This window comes from Eutrigla gurnardus, assembly GCF_963514095.1.
Source record: "Eutrigla gurnardus genome assembly, chromosome: 20".
Classification (NCBI taxonomy): domain Eukaryota; kingdom Metazoa; phylum Chordata; class Actinopteri; order Perciformes; family Triglidae; genus Eutrigla; species Eutrigla gurnardus.
In genome coordinates this window covers 16,842,180-16,860,418 of record NC_139931.1, presented here as the reverse complement: position 1 = coordinate 16,860,418, position 18,239 = coordinate 16,842,180, and the positions used below count along the sequence as shown (strand labels likewise).

The window sequence follows — 18,239 nt, the reverse complement described above, 5'->3', positions numbered from 1 at the left end:
TTGAAAGAATACAGTAGTATGGAAGAGGATAGGGCCATGTGATTTAAAGTTGCTATTGACAGCATCCAGCCAAAGAATTCTGAATAACGGCGAGTGTAATAATCAATGCATTCCGTTCCAAAACAAAATAACAAAAAACAAAAGAAATAGTACAGGGCCTCCTGTTTTGTTTTTCTGTTTTACAACCAAAATGGAATGGCAATTTTGGTTTCTTTTTTCTTTTGTTTGCATGATATTGTATTCCATTACCGGAAATGCAGTCTTGTGTTTGGGGAAATAAATATAGATGGAGTTGTCTTTTTATCCACTTTGCGATCGTGAGTTTGCAGTTGGTTAGATGTAATGCCCGTTCTTATCGGCTGGACGATGCAGTGTTTCTCCAGGATGAGCAGAGCCATATGGCATGCTTCATGGATATAAGATGATGCATCTGAAATGCATTCAGGCTACTCTAGAGATCTGAGGTCTAGTGCACCTGTATACTCAAAAGACATTTCCTCACAAATGAGCGGAAATTACCTTTTAATTTATAAGAGACATTGATGACATGTTTTATACTTATACATTTCCTTTTTTATACTTGCCTTTATTTTGTTAGTTATTAAGTCTTTGCTCTGGATCCTTCCACTAAAATCACACAGACAGACGAAAGCCCTGAAAATAAAAACGTCCGTTTGGCTTGTAGAACAGAAAAATAAAAACCAGAGGCCTTTGATTGATTTCCCTCTAAAATAATCTAATCCAAGCTCTTTATTTGTTCCTTTTCATGATTTTATTTTACAATGCACTTCCCTATTTTACACAAGAGGAACACCTTGTTCCTCCTCAGCTGCTGCTCCTGTGTCCGCTGGTTGGCAGATAAATAGCTCACAGACGAAAGTGCGTCTTGGTCTTCGCCACAGCACCACGCAGAGCTGGACTCCCCACACAGAGGAAAAAGAGCTTCCACCGAGACCTCTGTCTGGTGAGAGAAGGTACTGTTTTCTGCCTCACTGCTTTCACAGAATACCCGATAATCCAATTTAGAAAAGTCTTTTTTAACATTATAACCATTCAATATCAGTGTCAGGCTACAGACCAGCTATCTTAAAGAGAAAAGGCTATCATGCAGTATAATGAATGTTTTTTTAAATTAAGCTGTGGGAACTTGAAACATATTAAAAGCAGAATGTTTTGTTCATGGTTGATAGTGTGATTACATGCATGTTTAATGGTTGGATAGTTACATTTAGGGCAGGCGCTTCTATCCAAAGCGACTTATAAATACATTAGTTGGAAGAAAGTGCAACCGTGTATTGCTATCAGTACAGTCAGGATTTCACAAGAACAAGTTTCAAGCACGCCCAATTGCTAAGTTAACCCGTAGCTGGTGTACAACAGTGCTAAGATGCAAAGTGCAAAATAATAAAGGGTCATTCCGTGTCATTTCATCAAATGCCTCCCACCTGACCATCTTAGAATGTCCTGAAAAAATTTGAGTACAAAGACACACTTGTTAATAGGACAAATCCAAAATATTAGGTCTCTACTGTCAACAGTTTTCTCATGAAACATCATTGAATGAAGGGTAGTTTAGACGGTTTTTGGCATCATACTCTGAAAAGCCATTTTTAAACGGCATTATCTGGAAAACTATCTCACCTGTGGCCTTCAAAATTTCTACAGTGTATATCTGTTACTAATAGCCTCCAGACATGAAATATCAGAGGTGTAGCTTAATGATAACCTAGTATGGTAGGTACTTAAAATGAGGCTTGTTGAAATAAAGTAGTATATTTGAAGAGTGGCTGAGCTCCCATTTTTGCAGATAAAAGACTTCTATCACTTCTGCCTCTATCTCTGGTGTTAGCTTAAACATTCTACAAAATATGGTCTCTCTTAGATTATTAGTTTCACAGATATTAAGGCTCAAAAATGGAAGTTAACACATCTTTGCCCAACTTCAGAGTCATATTCCAAAAAACTGACAACACGTATCAGGTCCAAACTTACTTTTTTTGAAAGATCATATTCTTGTTAAAATCATATTAAAAAATCAGGAGGGTGTTTTGCCTCATTTTGTCGCAGTGATTTTTTAAAAATCCTGATATTGGTGGGGTTTTTGTGGCTGGTTTTGGTACTGCATGTCCTAATAGCCTACCAGTAAACAGGAGGGCAATTCAAATGTGTTTTTTTACCATTTACAAAAGACTTACATGTGCCTAAATGCTACTGATAAATTTAGCCTTACGAAAACATTAAAATGTAGCACAGTTGTAGTTACAGAGGCAATAAGTCCTTGAATGTGAGTTAAACATGGTGAAAGCAGCTTTTAATGTCTTAAACCATGAACAAAAATAGCATAATATTGAAGACTGTACATTTTGTCATACTTTAAGTATATAAATACCACAACGAAATCAAATAATAATCTTAATTTGAGCATAAGATTTTACATTACAGTACAAAAGTCTCCAAAGTTTGATATTGAATAACAGTTTGTCTCTATGCTCACTGTGAGGGATCACACATTTTTCATCTTTTAGATCCAATTCCTTTGTCACATTCATTAATTTGGCAGTCAGTTTAGAAATTATCTAATGTACATCTCTGCTCTGTTGTGCTCATCTTTTTTGATGGCATACATGCGCCCAGTTTCTGTAGAGGGAACGTCAAATCTTGCAATTCTATGCTGCAGTGGGACATTGCACATCTTCTCTTCTTGGCCAGTAGAAACTCTTGGCGGGGCCATGTGGGTGCATGAACTGAACCAGTACATCTTCATCTTGATCTGAAACATCTCTGATACTTCCTATCCACCATTTCTGATCATAACTCACATATTGTCTCATAGTGAGCATAGAGACAAACTGTTATTCAATATCAAACTTTGGAGACTTTTGTACTGTAATGTAAAATCTTATGCTCAAATAAAGATTATTATTTGATTTGGTTGTGGTATTTATATACTTAAAGTATGACAAAATGTACAGTCTTCAATATTATGCTATATTTGTTCATAAGACATTAAAAGCTGCTTTCAGCATGTTCAACTCACATTCAAGGACTTATTGCCTCTGAAACTACAACTGTGCTACATTTTAATGTTTTCGTAAGGCAAAATTTATCAGTAGCATTTAGTCACATGTAAGTCTTTGGTAAATGGTAAAAAACACAATTGAAATGCCCTGCTGTGATGTTTACTTGTAGGATAATAAGACATGCAGTACCAAAAACGACCACAAAAACCCCACCAATATCAGGATTTTAAAAAATCACTGCGACAAAATGAGGCAAAACACCCTCCTGATTTTTTAATATGATTTTAACAAGAATATGATCTTTCAAAAAAAGTAAGTGTGGACCAGATACGTGTTGTCAGTTTTTTGGAATATGACTCTGAAGTTGGGCAAAAATGTGTTTACTTCCATTTTTGAGCCTTAATATCTGTGAAACTAATAATCTGAGAGAAACCATATTTTGTAGAATGTTTAAGCTAACACCAGAGATAGAGGCAGAAGTGATATAAGTCTTTTATCTGCGAAAATGGGAGCTCAGCCACTCTTCAAATGTACTACTTTATTTCAAAAAGCCTAATTTTAAAAATGGCTTTTCAGAGCATGATGCCAAAAACCGTCTAAACTACTCTTCATTCAATGATGTTTCATGAGAAAACTATTGACAGTAGAGACCTAATATTTTGGATTTGTCCTATTAACAAGTGTGTCTTTGTACTTGAATTTTTTCAGGACATTCTGAGATGGTCAGGTGGGAAGATTTTCAGAAATTTGATGAAATGACACGGAATGACCCTAAAGTAAGTGCCAGTTCATACAAACAAGGAATGAATACTACGTTTTTGTTGAGTTTAATTATGGGAGGGGGTGGGGTTATAGAGGGAGAAGGCTAAGCAGAGTCTAGGTGAACTCTGAACAACAGGGACTTAAGTCTCTAATGGAATATGGGGAGCAGTGTTGCCACAGTTACTTTGAAAAAGTAATCTGACTACTGACTACTAACTACTCCTTTAAAAAGTAACTTAGTTAAGTTACTGACTACTTGATTTTAAAAGTAACTAAGTCAGATTACAAGTTACTTCATTAGTTACGTCCAACAGCTGCATCAGACTACCGATTTTGCCAATACTCACTTTATTGACGTGCTTTTTTAACAGTAACATCAACAATGTATCCACTGACATTTTAAGTTGCACTTGAAAACTATTTCCTGAAAGAAAATACATGTTTTTATATAAAAAAATAAGTCTTTCTTGACTTCATAATTGTTTGCATATTGTAATGGCAGTAACATCATGAATGAACATTTTATGAATATTGAACCAGCATTAGAGCAGCAAGGATTGGTTTTATGAAACAAACGAGCACAGTCCTCAAGTATGAGCGGCGTGATGACGAAGGGAGGGGGCGGGGCCAGCAAGCAGCGAGACATTTCTCCACTAAACACTCAAGAGAGACTCCGCTCGCATTTCAGCACAGACTGAGTTAGCAGGAGCTCCGTGAAATCGAGAACTCGTCTTGTTTATTCACACGCTGTGCCTTTTCACCGTCACCGGACGGGACCGGCTCTTTTAATGTGGTTGTGCCATGCTGTGACTCTAAATGTTTATTCAAGTTTGACGTTGTATTCTTGAAAGTAGACAACACTTTGTTGTTAACGCAGAGTGTACAACGAACCTTTATGTTGCCATCTTTTACTGAGATGAAGTCGAAATAATGCTTGTATTTCCAGCTGGAAAATGCGTATCTCTCCCCCTCCATTGTTTACGTTTCTGCCGGTATAGCGACTACACGCGACCGTCCGTGAAGGTGTCGGCTAACATACGTCATCCCCGAGACGCACGAAGAAAGCAGAAAGTATAAGTAACTTTAATCTGACTACTGGTTTGGCAATAGTAGCGCGTTAGACTACTCGTTACTGAAAAAAGTAGTCCGACTACAGTAACGCGTTACTAAGTAGCGCGTTAGTGGCATCACTGATGGGGAGTGACTCATAGTTAATAGTTAATATTTTTATTTGAATGCTTTAGGACATGAACAAGTCACTTTTTCAGCACTTGTGCATAGACATTTGGTTATCTTTTTTATTCTTTTTATCATTTGGTTATTTTTCTTGCACACCAATCAAAGCAGTGTTTCTTTCTGGCTAAAACACTGCAGGTTTATTTGAATAGAAAAAGAACAAATAACTTTGCTATTAACAGATATTAACAATAACTAATCAGGTTTATTACTCTGACACTGGTTAATCAAACTTCAATTCTGCAAAGAAAAGAGACGGTGTTTATTTGACCACTGGGTGGGGCCATAACACTTAGAATTCACATGAATGTGGCTTCGAACTGATGAAGACCTGATTGTCCATCAACTCGGCTGTGTGAAAGATGAAATGTAACGGGATCCTATTGTGTGTGCCTACATGTGTGTGTATGTGAGTGCGTGTGTGTGTGTGTGTGTGAGTGCGTGTGTGTGGAGGGCACAATGTGAAGTGTTCGCTCCACTACTTACAAAATATAACATGGAAAATAAATAAAAAGTACAAATTCACATTATTGAAAGACGTCTAACGTCTGCATAAAACGAGCAGTTGAGTAGCACTGTAGTGAACTGTAGAGAGCCAGACTAAATGGGTAAAATTGAAAAAAAAAAAAAGTTAAAATGACCAGGCGCGACCTGCTACTTACTGGCACGACAAATAGCAGGTTGTATGAGGTGAAATGTTTCATTGCTCGAGTTGAAATATTTCAATGCGAAGCCTAACAGCGGTGAGATTCTCCTCGTATCGTTACTCGTCAGTGAATCGGTAATGGAGGCAAACGCAGCGTAGCGGTCTGTGGTCTCCCGGTGCCCTGAGATAGTATCTTATGTTTCATACAGAGACCAAACCAAACTTTGAGTACAAACCAGAGACTCCGTGGTACAAACAAGGTCGCTGCCATATTTATGTCGAGATAACGCTATTTTCAGTGTTTACGGAGCAGCTATGGTGTTAGCATAGCCTAACTCTGAGCGAGCCGAAAGCCTTTGCCAAAATAAGCAAACGCAGGTTATTTGTGTATCGTCAAACTTAACAAACCATGACTTGGGAGTTTTTACCAGTCATTGTTATTTTGGCGCACTCTTGTCCATAGATTGCAGTTAAATCACAACGTTGTTTTTTTATTTCGGAGCATTACCAATGCTGCTGAGCCGATCTCTGGCTTGCCGTTCGGAGTGAATGCAGCTCTATGAGATTCACCGAGCGATAATGAATGTGACAGCCTATCAATTAAAGCCTACGACATGTCCACATTGCGTACCCGTGCATGTGCTCATGCATGAACCGTACCGTACTCAAATCCACCTCTTCCAATCATGCCAAGATTGAGGAAGCGTACCGTTTTTAAGTACGGAACTGAGCGCTCACACTGGCCAAACAATCCGGACTTTAGGCTCAATTATGCTTGAGAGTGGTACGGTTGGCTTAGTCCGAGTGTGCCCTAACAGTCTCTCCCCCTCACGTCCCACCACTCGTGAGAACTACTAGCTACGTAGCTAACTAGCCAGCCATCGGTCTCTGGAGCTCCATCCGCTCTCTTCCCAGCTGCAACAACACTGACTTGTGTTGTCACCATAATAACTAATAACAATCCCCATTTTTACTAGTACTAGTCAAATGACATAAAAAGTTCAATGTTGATTTAACTCCCATTTCTGTCCGTGTAATGGTATTTCAGCAAGCAAGAAACCATGGCAACACCTAGAGAGCTGTTGGCGGCGTTGGAGGATTTGGCGGACGGAGAGTTTAAGAAGTTCAAATGGTTCCTGCAGCAGGCTGACGTCTTGGAAGGCTTCCCAGTGATCCCAAGGAGCCAACTGGGGAACGCAGACCGAATGGACACCGTGGATGAGATCGTAGAGACCCACAACAAAAATGCAGTGGAGGTGGCCATTAAGGTTTTGAAGTTGATCAACAAGAATGACTTGGTGCAGCGTTTAACAAACATCAGCACAACATCCAAAGGTATGCGTTGGCATTTTTATTGTTTCTCACTGGAGAAAGTGATTAAAATATTCTCTGAATTAATTAAAAGCATTGATTGTAATTTGGACAATGAACCCATGACTCCAACAAAAATCATTTACAAGACTACCAAATTAGTAATCTCAGTATATTTACTTACTTAATCCCCGTTTTCCCTCATGGTACATAAGGCCATAAGGCTCCTCCCCCACCGCAAAATGCTGGGCCTCTACCCCATTGGGTTCATCTCCCAGCACTCATCTGTCAGTTATGTGGTGATTTTTAGTCTTCTAATGTCTATAAGAAGACTATTAGGAATTAAAGTAATTATGAGTCTTTTAATATTTAGTCAGGCTGCTACTCTGCCTACTCAGGAATAGGTTGAATGGGTAGCATGGTTATAGAAATGCGTTTGCAGGGCTCCAGACAAACTTTTTACATTTTCTTTTTGGTGCAGTGAAACATTTTCCCTGTGCCTTTTTTGCCGTGCCCGCCCCTGCTGCATTGCCAATGAGAATAGTTGAAAAAACGACTTATAAAATGCCATTACACGCTTTTATGCTTGCAGTGCTGGCATGTGAAAATGTCCAAGGCTATATTTAAAGTTTACTCCACATGTTAATATAGTACAGATGTGGAAATAACGACAGAGAGATGGTGATAGCAAAAAAGGTAAAGGTCTCTCTTGTTATTAAATTTGATAAACTTTTTGTCCCCACCCCCACTTCTTAAATGAATCCTTTAACCGGGGACAGGGGAGACAGGTGGTGGAGCGACTACCTTCGGCGATGCTGTCGGGTCTGCTCCTATTTCATGGCAGCATTTTTCTTGATGAAAAAACAATCAATAGTTGTCTTCCTTTATGATTGCTGGTATGTTTTAAGGTTGTGATGTCATGTGAGGAGTACAAGGTGCACACAGAAACAGACCTTCTAAATGTAAAGCACACTGTTGCGACCAATGTAAATGTTCAGACACACAGATTTTTGCATGTCATTGCACTCTGGAGCCCTGGTTGGTGTCTATTTGGAAATGTTTGCATTGCTCCACTTAGAATTGATGCCATCTCTTTGTGTACTCTATTCAGAAGCTCTCACTGACTGCCAGCGTAAGCTCAAATCCAACCTGAGGAAGGAGTTTCAGCATTTGTTCGGGCAAACGACAAAATCTGGGAAGCAGATGTTGATGAATGAGATCTACACCGAGCTCTACGTTGCAGAGGAAAAGTCCGCAACAGCTTCCAACAATACAGTTGATTCGGAAAACACCATCAACATAGAAGACCTCTTCGAACGCTTACCTGGTCAAGACGGATCAGTTAGAACGTTGATGACAAAAGGAGTGGCCGGTATTGGGAAGACAGTCATGACACGGAAGTTTGCCCTGGATTGGGCAGAAGACAAAATCAACAACAACGTCCAATTCATATTCCCTTTGACTTTTCGAGAGTTGAATTTGCTTCAGGAGAAAAAATTCAGCTGGGTAGAACTTCTTAATCACTTCTTTGCTGACACCAAAGAAACCGGAATATGCAGTTTTGATAAACTCCAGATTGTGTTCATCCTTGATGGTCTGAACGAGTGTCGGCTTCCTTTGGACTTTGCCAACAACGAGATCTTGATGGATCTTACAGACTCCGCTTCGGTGGACGTGCTGTTGACAAACCTCCTAATGGGGAAACTCTTCCCTTCTGCCAGCCTTTGGGTAACCACAACACCCGAGGCAGCCGGTCAAATCCCTCCAGGATACATTCACATGATGACAGAGGTGAGAGGCTTTACAGACCAGAAGAAGGATGAGTACTTCAGGAAGAGGTTCAGGAATAAGGAGCTGGCCAGCAGAATCATCACCCACGTCAAGGCATCACGCAGCCTCCATGTCATGTGCCACATCCCAATCCTCTGTTGGATCACTGCAACCATTTTGGAGGATTTGTTGAAGACCAATGACGGGGGAGACCTGCCGAAGACCTTGACTGATATGTATATCCATTTTCTTTTAGATCAGTGCAAAGTGGCGAATGACAAATGTCATGGAAGAGCTGAGACACATCTACTCTTGAACACCGAGACTAGCAACATGATTTTGTCTCTGGGAAAACTGGCTTTTGAGCAGCTGAGGAAAAGCAACCTGATCTTCTATGAAGCAGATCTGGTAGAGTGCTGCGTTGACGTCAGAGCGGCCTCAGTCTACTCAGGCGTGTTCATGCAGATCTTTAAAGAGGGCCGCGGGCAGAACCAGGACAAATGTTTCTGCTTCGTCCACTCGAGCTTTCAGGAGTTTCTGGCTGCTGTTCATGTCACTGTGTCCTGTGTCAACTCTGGTGTCAACCTCTTGTCAGAAGAACCATCAACCTCCCAACAGTCTGCTCTCATCCCAGGGCAATCTGCAGTACAACACCTATTTCAGAGTGCAGTCAACAAGGCTTTACAGAGTCTAAATGGACATCTGGACTTGTTCCTCCGCTTCCTCGTTGGCCTCTCACTTCAGACCAATCAAGCACTTCTTCAAGACCTGTTAAAGCAATCAGGTAGCAGCGAACACAGCAATCAGGACAAAGTCCAGTACATCAAGACGATTATCAGGAAGAATCCCTCTCCAGAGCGATGCATCAACCTGTTTCACTGTCTCAATGAGCTGCATGACTGTTCTTTCATAGAGGAGATCCAGCAGTACCTCAGCTTAGAATGTGTGTCCACAAACAAATTGTCAGGTGGTCAGTGGTCAGCTCTGGTCTTCGTCTTACTGTCATCAGTGAGCAAGTTGGACGTGTTTGACCTGAAGAAGTTCTCTGCTTCAGAGGAAGGTCTTCTGAGGTTGCTGCCGGTGCTTCAAGCCTCCCGGACATCTCTGTGGGTGTACAACTTACTGTACATATTCAGCACTGTAAATCATATATTTAGGTCCTTGTTCATTCTTTCTGCTGATTTATTTTTTTTCAGGTTGAGTGGCTGTAAGCTGTCCCTGAGAAGTTGCAATGCTCTGGCCTCAGCTCTCAGTTCCCCGGTCTCCAATCTGAGAGAGTTGGACCTGAGTCACAATTTGATAAATCCAGAACTCCAGATTATGATGGATAACTTAACGTGCCCACAATGTAGACTGGAAACTCTCAGGTCTGCTTGTTTTATTTATTTCTTGAGTCAAACTCAGAGTCAAGCCGAGGAGGTTTGCACAGTTATGGATATAATGAAAAGTTAGCACGACCCATAGCGTCACTATGGTCAATTTCTTTCAGAAATATGGCAAGTTGAAATCTACTGGAATTTTCACCTCAGTGACGTTATGATAAGGTTATGATGGAATGATTCTAAGAATATGCAAATGTTCAGCACCAGCATAATAAAGAGTTATGGAAGTAAGAGATGAACAGGACACAATCAAAATGAATAAAAAGCAACTTCTGTGAATAGGAAGTGTGTCTGACTGCATTGAGTCACAACTTACTTTTAAACTGTTGTCCATGTCCATCTTCACAATTTCTGCTTCTCCAGGCTGAATGGCTGTAACCTGACATCCGTGAGTGCTGAAGCTCTGTCCCCAGTCCTCAGGTGCCAGTTGTCCAGTCTTAGAGAGCTGGACCTCGCTTACAACAACCTGCAGGACGGAGGAATACAGCAGCTCTCTGTGGGATTGCAAAGTGTAAAATGTCGACTTGAAACTCTCAGGTCAGCAGGCTTTGTTATTAACCACAACCACCTCTGCACCACCCCTGGCCTAGATTACGCCTGGTTAAATGGAAAGTTGCTGTTTTTCTTAATGCCATATTTGTTTCCCAGCTTAATTGGCTGCAGGCTGACATGGAGAGGCTGTGATGCTGTGGGCTTTTTCCTGAACTCCCAGTCCTCTGGTCTGAGACAGCTGGACCTGAGTATGAACTACCTGCAGGATTCAGGCGTGCTGGTATTTAGTTCTGCACTGTTGAGTCCAAACTGTAAGCTGGAAATTCTCAGGTCAGCTGCTTCCTGTACTAATCATTATTTGGTGTATGAATGACACCATACATTGTAAGTCATTTTGTGTGCATTAAGATCGTAGGTAGTTCGTCGGTACCAGTAGGAGGAGGATATACGAATTAGAAATGTTTGTTGTGTGTAAAATTAAACGTCAATCAGGAGTAGGTTGGGGGGGGGGGGAGGGGGGGTGCACATTGTGAAATGGAGCCAAATTGTGAAAATGTAAGCAATTATTGGCTCAAAATGGGGCTCAAAAGAGAATACCTACATGAACCTTCAATTAGTGACATAACGTTGATTATATGGTTGAAAAGATTAGTTCACCACCTTCTCTCTGTGCCACTAAAAGTTGCATGTATGTAATGTTCATCTTTATACACTGTGAATTCGGTGTGGCCTTTTTGCTTTCCATTTCCAGCATCCACTAATTATTATTATTTATTTATTTTTAATTCTTCTTCAGGCTAAGTGCTTGTAACCTGTCAGAACAGAGCTGTGAAACACTGGCCTCGGTTCTCACCTTCCAGACCTCCAGCTTGAGAGAGCTGGACCTGAGTCGAAACAACCTGCTGGATTCAGGAGTAAAGCTTCTTTCTGCTGGACTGGAGAATCCACACTGTAACCTGGAAGCTCTCAGGTCAGCAGAGTAAAATATGATCTATTATAATTAAATCTTATCTTTAGAGACGTGGATGTTTTTCATTGATTATTATCCAGGTTGAGTGAATGTCAGCTGTCAGAGAGAAGCTGTGAAGCTCTGGCCTCAGCGATCAGCTCCCAGACATCTAGTTTGAAAGAGCTGGACCTTAACAGCAACGACCTGCAGGATCCAGGAGTGAAGCTTCTGTCTGCCGGACTTGAGAGTCCTCAATGTAAACTGGAAACCCTCAGGTTAGAACTGACTTAAAAGCTCTAACATGACTCCAGACCAGCTGTAGTATAGATTGTTGTTACTCTTAAATATTCGTTCACACCAAACACAATGCAAATGAGACGAATACGCTAAATTTGCATCATTTGCTTTTTCGGGTTATTTGAAATGTTTAACTGGAGTGAAAAAATGACTGGGACGTGGAAGCCTATCAGCATTAAGATTCCCCTCTTCAGAAATGGACCCTAAACACAATGTAGGGATCTGAGCTCACCGAGAGCTCTACGATAGAACCTCACATTAGTACAGTGACCGAACCAGAGTATGTGGAGAAACCAGAGACTGTCTATGGTACAAACGAGGTCGCTGCCATATGTATGTCTATATGACGTCATTTTAAGTGTTAATAGAGCAGATTCAGGACATTTTTGGGACAGGACTTTTGGTTTGGTATGTAATGGTATTCTCCGTTACCCAAACAGCGTTTTGTGTCTCATCCTTGCAAAGGCAGAACAGAAATTCTGGAGCAAATTATACCCAGAAAATTGAAGTTCAGTTCACTTCAAACATTTAATTAAGGAAGAGTCCTTCTCCTCACGACAGATTCACACCCAGACAATGTAATAACTAATGTTATAGTGTTTATTGATGTGTTTTAATGCCAACATGCCAGTATTTGACTGCTTAAACTTAAACTTAACTGTTGAAGTAAGAATAACGGCCAGTGAGCAGCTGTTCAATGTTAATCATTTTCTAAATAAATTAATCAAAATGTTATTTCTGCATTTTCCTGGTCTTCTGAAAACATCCCGAACCTTGAATTCTGTCTACCGTTACACCACAAACAACAGCAACGACCTGCATAGTCAAAACAACAATTGACTATTGATCAATCTTCACAGGTTGTCAGGCTGTCAGGTCACACAGGAGGGCTGTGCTTCTTTGGCCTCAGCTCTGAGGTCCAACCCCTCCCATCTGAGAGAGCTGGACCTGAGCTACAACCACCCAGGCGATGAAGGAGTGATGCTCCTCCGTGATGGACTGGAGGATCCACAGTGGAGACTGGACACTTTAAAGTATTTTTCATAGAGGGCTGAGAGCGTACAGTCTTATATTATAGAATTTGAAAGGGACAGTGTGTAAGATTTGGCGGCATCTAGCCTTCTGGTTCCAACTAACCAGGGGCGTTTAAAGAGGGTCTATGGGCTCCAGGCAAAAGTGATCTCGGGGGCCCATCCAGCCAAATAAACCCCCTTTACTTTAGGCCTCTGGGTAAAAAGGCAAAAGGCTGTCTCTAGACATTCTAACATAATGAAAACACAATGATTCTTAGTTTCAGGTAATTATACACTAATGAAAATAGTGATAATAAGAGTATTATATTCTCATTATAGATCCCCTGAAATACACAATATACCCTTTTAAGGCTTAAGTATGTTTATTACTTCTAGGGTATTGAGCTTAAAGAAAAATCGGCAAATGGTAAAATGATCATCTAAACTGTCGCACTGTTGGTGTGGTCAGGGTTATAAGTGATGGAAATATTTGCAAAAACTACTAAAATTAGACCCATTGCATTGTAATGCTAAAATTGACCGGAGATTTCAGGCTAAATATCCTTCTTATCAAGATGATTTTCGAATTTGTTAGTGTTTTGTGAAATGTTGTGATTTCAGTATGGTCTTTATTATGTTGCGTTTTACACCAGAGGGCCGCCATAGATTACGCTATTCTTGCTTTATTCTTTCAGAGTGGACCATGGCGGGATGCAGAGATTAAAATCTGGTCTACGGAAGTGTAAGTATATGTTTTTATTGGAATAGGTGCAAGCAACATCATTTTAACCCGTGCCGTTACACTGATTTTTATTCAAGACGACACAAATAACCGACGAGTTGTGGAAGCATCACGTCTGGTTGTTGCTTGTTCAGTTGTCAGAATCGATATTCAGATAGGGTTTCACGGTATTGGAATCAATCTTACTTTTTTCTGCAATATATATTGAACACATAAGGGAATTTTCAACCTAAATTATGAGCATTTTAAAGTTAAATGCATACATTTTGATGCACTTTGAGGAATCAATTAAGAGGCTAGATCTAAAAACAATTGTGTTCTCTGATTAAAATATGTATTCAGAACTCAGTGGTTGTATTGATAAGAAAGCAAATAAGTCACACTCATAAAGCATGGGTAACATGACTGGGGCTGCGGTTGAATAGTCTATTTTGCTTATAAGGTTCCTAACTGAAGAAGTGACCCGGAAGTAAACAAGTGGTCGCCATGATAAGAGCCGTTCGTATTCTCTAAATGCAAAGGAAAGGAGCTCCAATGCTTCCTTTCAGAGCTCCTTTAGCATAGGATGCAACGGACCTTCCTATACGAAAGGAAAGGAGATTACACCGACCCACAATTCTTAGCGAGAGCAACATTTAAAGTGCCGCACACCTCGGCCGTTCATGAAAACAAACGATGTACATTTGCATATTTAACAATGACTTTCATGCAGACATATAGTAATTGGAATAGTGATGATAAATGTGTGTGGATAGCGATAATAATTGAATGGTATTTTTTTATTTATTTCAATCATGTTTCAAATTTGACAAAAACGAAACTAAAACCCCAATTGAAATGTAAATACAGCAACCGGTCAAACAGGAAGGAGGAGCTGCTGGACTGAAGCCGGTCAGTGAACAGCTTTTTATAAAACCAACATGAGGAGAAGTGGACGATGCGCTTTTTATAGTCCATTATTGTAGTTTCTCCAGCGCAGACGGACGTCAATCTCCGGTGCCGATCATCAGCTGTCAATCATCAGCGGCCGCGTCATAATGACGTAGCTTAGTGAAAGTCCGGTCGGATTCTCTGAGCACCGCGGTCGTCTTTTCCTAAATCCTTTTGAGTTCTCCTATCGCCTTTCCTTAACCCCGTGACGTTTTCTCCAAAGGTCAAGGAATAGGAGTTAGGAATAGGAGTTATGGACCTTTTTTGACTATTCGACTGCACCCTGGCTCTGTGTTTCAAGAGGGGTTGCTTGGGTTCAGGCCCCTCCCACTCTGGACAGTCTGTCACGAAACTCCCCACAAGTCAGTTAGAACTGAAGAAGCCTTTTGAATGAAAGGCAAAACGTCTTCAAAACCTAAAGCAAGTCCAGCTTCCTACAGGCGGAACCCTCCGGTTCTGAAATGTTAAGCCACTGCTGAAGTTACCTAAACTTGCATTTTCTCTGCTGGTCATCAGGGGGCGACTCCTCTGGTTGCTAAAAGAAGTCCGATTGTAAAGTATATGAGGAAATGAGCCTACTTCTCTCTTGATGTATTATCTCAGTAAACATTACGGTCCATTTAGAGTCAAATTGACCATAAAGCAAGGGATGCTTTAGGCCATTTGCTTATTGTAACTCCTTGAAATGTAACTTGAAAAAATATATTTTTTCAATACTAATCTAATACCACACCTATTTAGCTATTCAAAAATATTTACTGGTAAATCTCAGGCAAATTTGAGAGAGAATCCTACTCACTCCGATGGCTGTTCCCAAACTCCTTATATGATTAACAGGACTGAAAATAATTAGAATTAGAAAATATATGGACTATAGCCACTTGGTGTCCATCCTAATAGCATCCTAATAGCATATTCAGTACATTGAGATTGTCCTTCTCAGTCACAGTTACAATATCATTAAATATAAAGAAAAGAAAATGAGAGAACTTACTTTCCCTTGGCATTCAGAAGACTCGACTGATGCAAATTTCTGTTGAATATGTGACTTGTGTAAGTTTTTACATTCTTCAGAGGGGGGATGTGTTAGGGTAACAGGATGTGAAAAACCTGGGGACACATCTCATGTGTAATTTAATGAAAATATTATTGATTTATATTTCTGCAGTCCTGGGTACAGAAAAGCCCCCATTTGTCAGTTGTTAACATCTTCACACCAGAATCCAGATGGATCCAGATCCAGCAAGGTTGCCGCTCGGGGTGCTGCTCTGCCTTATGTCGAAGTCAGATCCACCCATCGCTCCTCCGCAGTCCAAATATGGTCACTTCCTTTTACTGTTTGCAAAAATGCCAAGATGGCAATGACCAAAACATAGTCCACAAACTGGGTGACGTCACCATGACTTCGCCCAGTTCTTATGTACAGAATATGGTTTCCTGATCACTGATTATCATGACTGACCCTTCACAGACGTCACATACATCATTATGAGTGTCTATAACAAGTACGTTCTGTTTCATGTCTCTATCAGATGCCTGTGAACTGACACTGGACCCAAACACAGCGCACAGACACCTCATACTGTCTGAGAACAACACACGTGTGACGTACGTGAAGGAGGAACAGCCTTATCAATATCATCCAGAGAGATTTGATGACCTCACACAGCTGCTGTGTGGAACTGGGTTGACTGGTCGCTGTTACTGGGAAGTTGAGACTAAGGGAAGCTGTTACATATCTGTGGCTTACAGAGGAATCGGCAGGAGAGGAGCTGGTGATGATTGCAAGCTAGGAGGGAATGCCAAGTCCTGGACTGTGAGCTATAATGGTCGCTATTTTAGTCACAATAACCTACTAACACTGTTACGTTACAAAGAGACTACCAGATTAGCAGTGTATCTGGACTGGCCTGCTGGGACTCTGTCCTTCTACACAGTCTCCGCTGACACACTGACACACGTCTACACAGTCTACTGCAGATTCACCGAACCCCTCTATCCCGGGTTTAGCTTTCAGTGTAATTTGGAACCCCACTTGAACTTGTCTCAGACAGGATCCTCACTGTCTCTGTGTCAGATAGATGAGAGAACATCTGACAGACAGAATTAGACAGAATTTTGACTCTAACAGGATGTTAAATTGCTCTGTGTAGTTATGTGCTTCAGTATTTCTCCTGTTGGTCATCTCTCTCCTCTGACAGAGCAGAGCCCCACACACACACAGAGACACATTCTCACATTAATGCATCACATAACACAGATTGGTCAGTGTCACCAAGCTTCAAACTACCCCTCTAGCATTAGTTCTACTTGTGTCAGTGACTGCCTATCAGTATCCACTCCTTACATGCATAGTGTCTTTTCAAAATAAATTCTGTCTTCAAGTTAGGTTTTGGTAACAGAACCACTTATTTTTAGAGAAAGAGCATTTTGATCCCTGATATGTGACAAACAAAATGTCAATGTTAACTTTTAGTTTCACATTGGACATGAGCAGGGTTCTCCTGGGTGAACGTCCTGTGTTTCTTTAACCCACCCTCCCTGTGTGAACTATCTGGCACCTTATACTATGTGCAGTTACCATATTGCCATTACTGGGGGCACCCCTACTAGGGGTGTAACGGTCTATCGATCTAGATCGATATATCAATTTAATGATCAACCAATGTCATCGATGCAAAGGGTAGACATCGATCGATATCGGCCCGCACGCTTATATTTTGAAATTCCATGGCACATCTGTGACCCTGTTCTACGTGCACCTCCTTCCGAAACGAAAAACAGTCGGCGAGCAGAAAGTGTGAGCAGCTAGCAGCGCCAGGCAGATGGCGAGCAGTCAAAAAAAAGACAATAAAGAAATATATTCCTCTCGTGGGAATAAAGAAGAAAAGACGAGTCAACAGAAAAAGCTCATGCCATATGCAAACAATGCCGTTACGAGATCAAATACTCACGATGATCCTCACAGTGCAGCTTAAATAAAAACATGGCATTGACACTCATGCAAGCACAGTGTCAAATGACACTGCCTGCACGCCAGCTGTGACCAGCTTTTCTTTACTGTCTACAACTTTAAAAGGCCGCCGTGAAGAAAAGAAGGTCTATTTTTATTCAAAAGAAAATATTGTTTTTCACTTCAATGCCTGGAATAGTTCAATAATACAAATTTAAAAATATGTTTTTGCTGCTTTTGTGACTTGATATAATGTAACTGATTTTGCTCGATGGGCATATCGTCTCGTATCATATTGTGCAGACATGCCACAGCGACAGGGTTGTGTGGATGTGTTTACTTGTGCTTTAGAACGTAACCGCCGTGAAACAATCAGAAAACATTTTATTCTCATTAGTGACCTATTTTTTATTTACTCTGATTCACTGATTTTTCCTGCTGGCGCCGTCTCTCTCTCTCTCTCTGGCTTGTTGAGTCGAGGAGGCGGGGCTTACTTTGAATGCTGTATGTTTACGATCATGCTACAGCTCTGTTATAGTAAACAAAGTCAGAAATGAGGCAATGAGATAAATGTACACTTGATTACATGCATAGCTCCCTCCCGATGAATCAGTCAGGGGATTTGAATCCAGCGCGGGAATGGTGGACTCTGCCACTAACGACGACAGCTAGGGAGGAAATTAAAGAAAACAAATTGTTGATCATACATATTTTTAAAACTGGGATTTGATTTCAT

At 40.8% G+C, this 18,239-nt stretch overlaps 1 protein-coding gene across 1 annotated transcript; it reads left to right on the top strand.

Annotated features, from left to right (window-relative positions):
• The first annotated feature begins 844 nt into the window (after positions 1-844).
• On the top strand, positions 845-16,891 carry LOC311031620 (NACHT, LRR and PYD domains-containing protein 3-like). The gene is made up of 11 exons (XM_084037991.1): positions 845-974; positions 6,713-6,999; positions 8,090-9,851; positions 9,942-10,112; positions 10,491-10,664; positions 10,776-10,949; positions 11,416-11,589; positions 11,670-11,843; positions 12,726-12,899; positions 13,574-13,620; positions 16,083-16,891. The coding sequence occupies exons 2-11, from the start codon at positions 6,726-6,728 to the stop codon at positions 16,658-16,660; spliced, it is 3,702 nt and encodes a 1,233-aa protein (XP_083894117.1). The 5' UTR covers positions 845-974; positions 6,713-6,725; the 3' UTR covers positions 16,661-16,891.
• Positions 16,892-18,239: the final 1,348 nt, after the last annotated feature.

Bases quoted from the DNA above. Each gene is read 5' to 3' on its own strand.
- LOC311031620 (XM_084037991.1), top strand. From the start codon at position 6,726: ATGGCAACACCTAGAGAGCTGTTGGCGGCGTTGGAGGATTTGGCGGAC. The intron at 7,000-8,089 runs GTATGCGTTGGC...TCTATTCAGAAG, and splicing joins CATCAGCACAACATCCAAAG to CTCTCACTGACTGCCAGCGT. The intron at 10,113-10,490 runs GTCTGCTTGTTT...CTGCTTCTCCAG, and splicing joins TGTAGACTGGAAACTCTCAG to GCTGAATGGCTGTAACCTGA.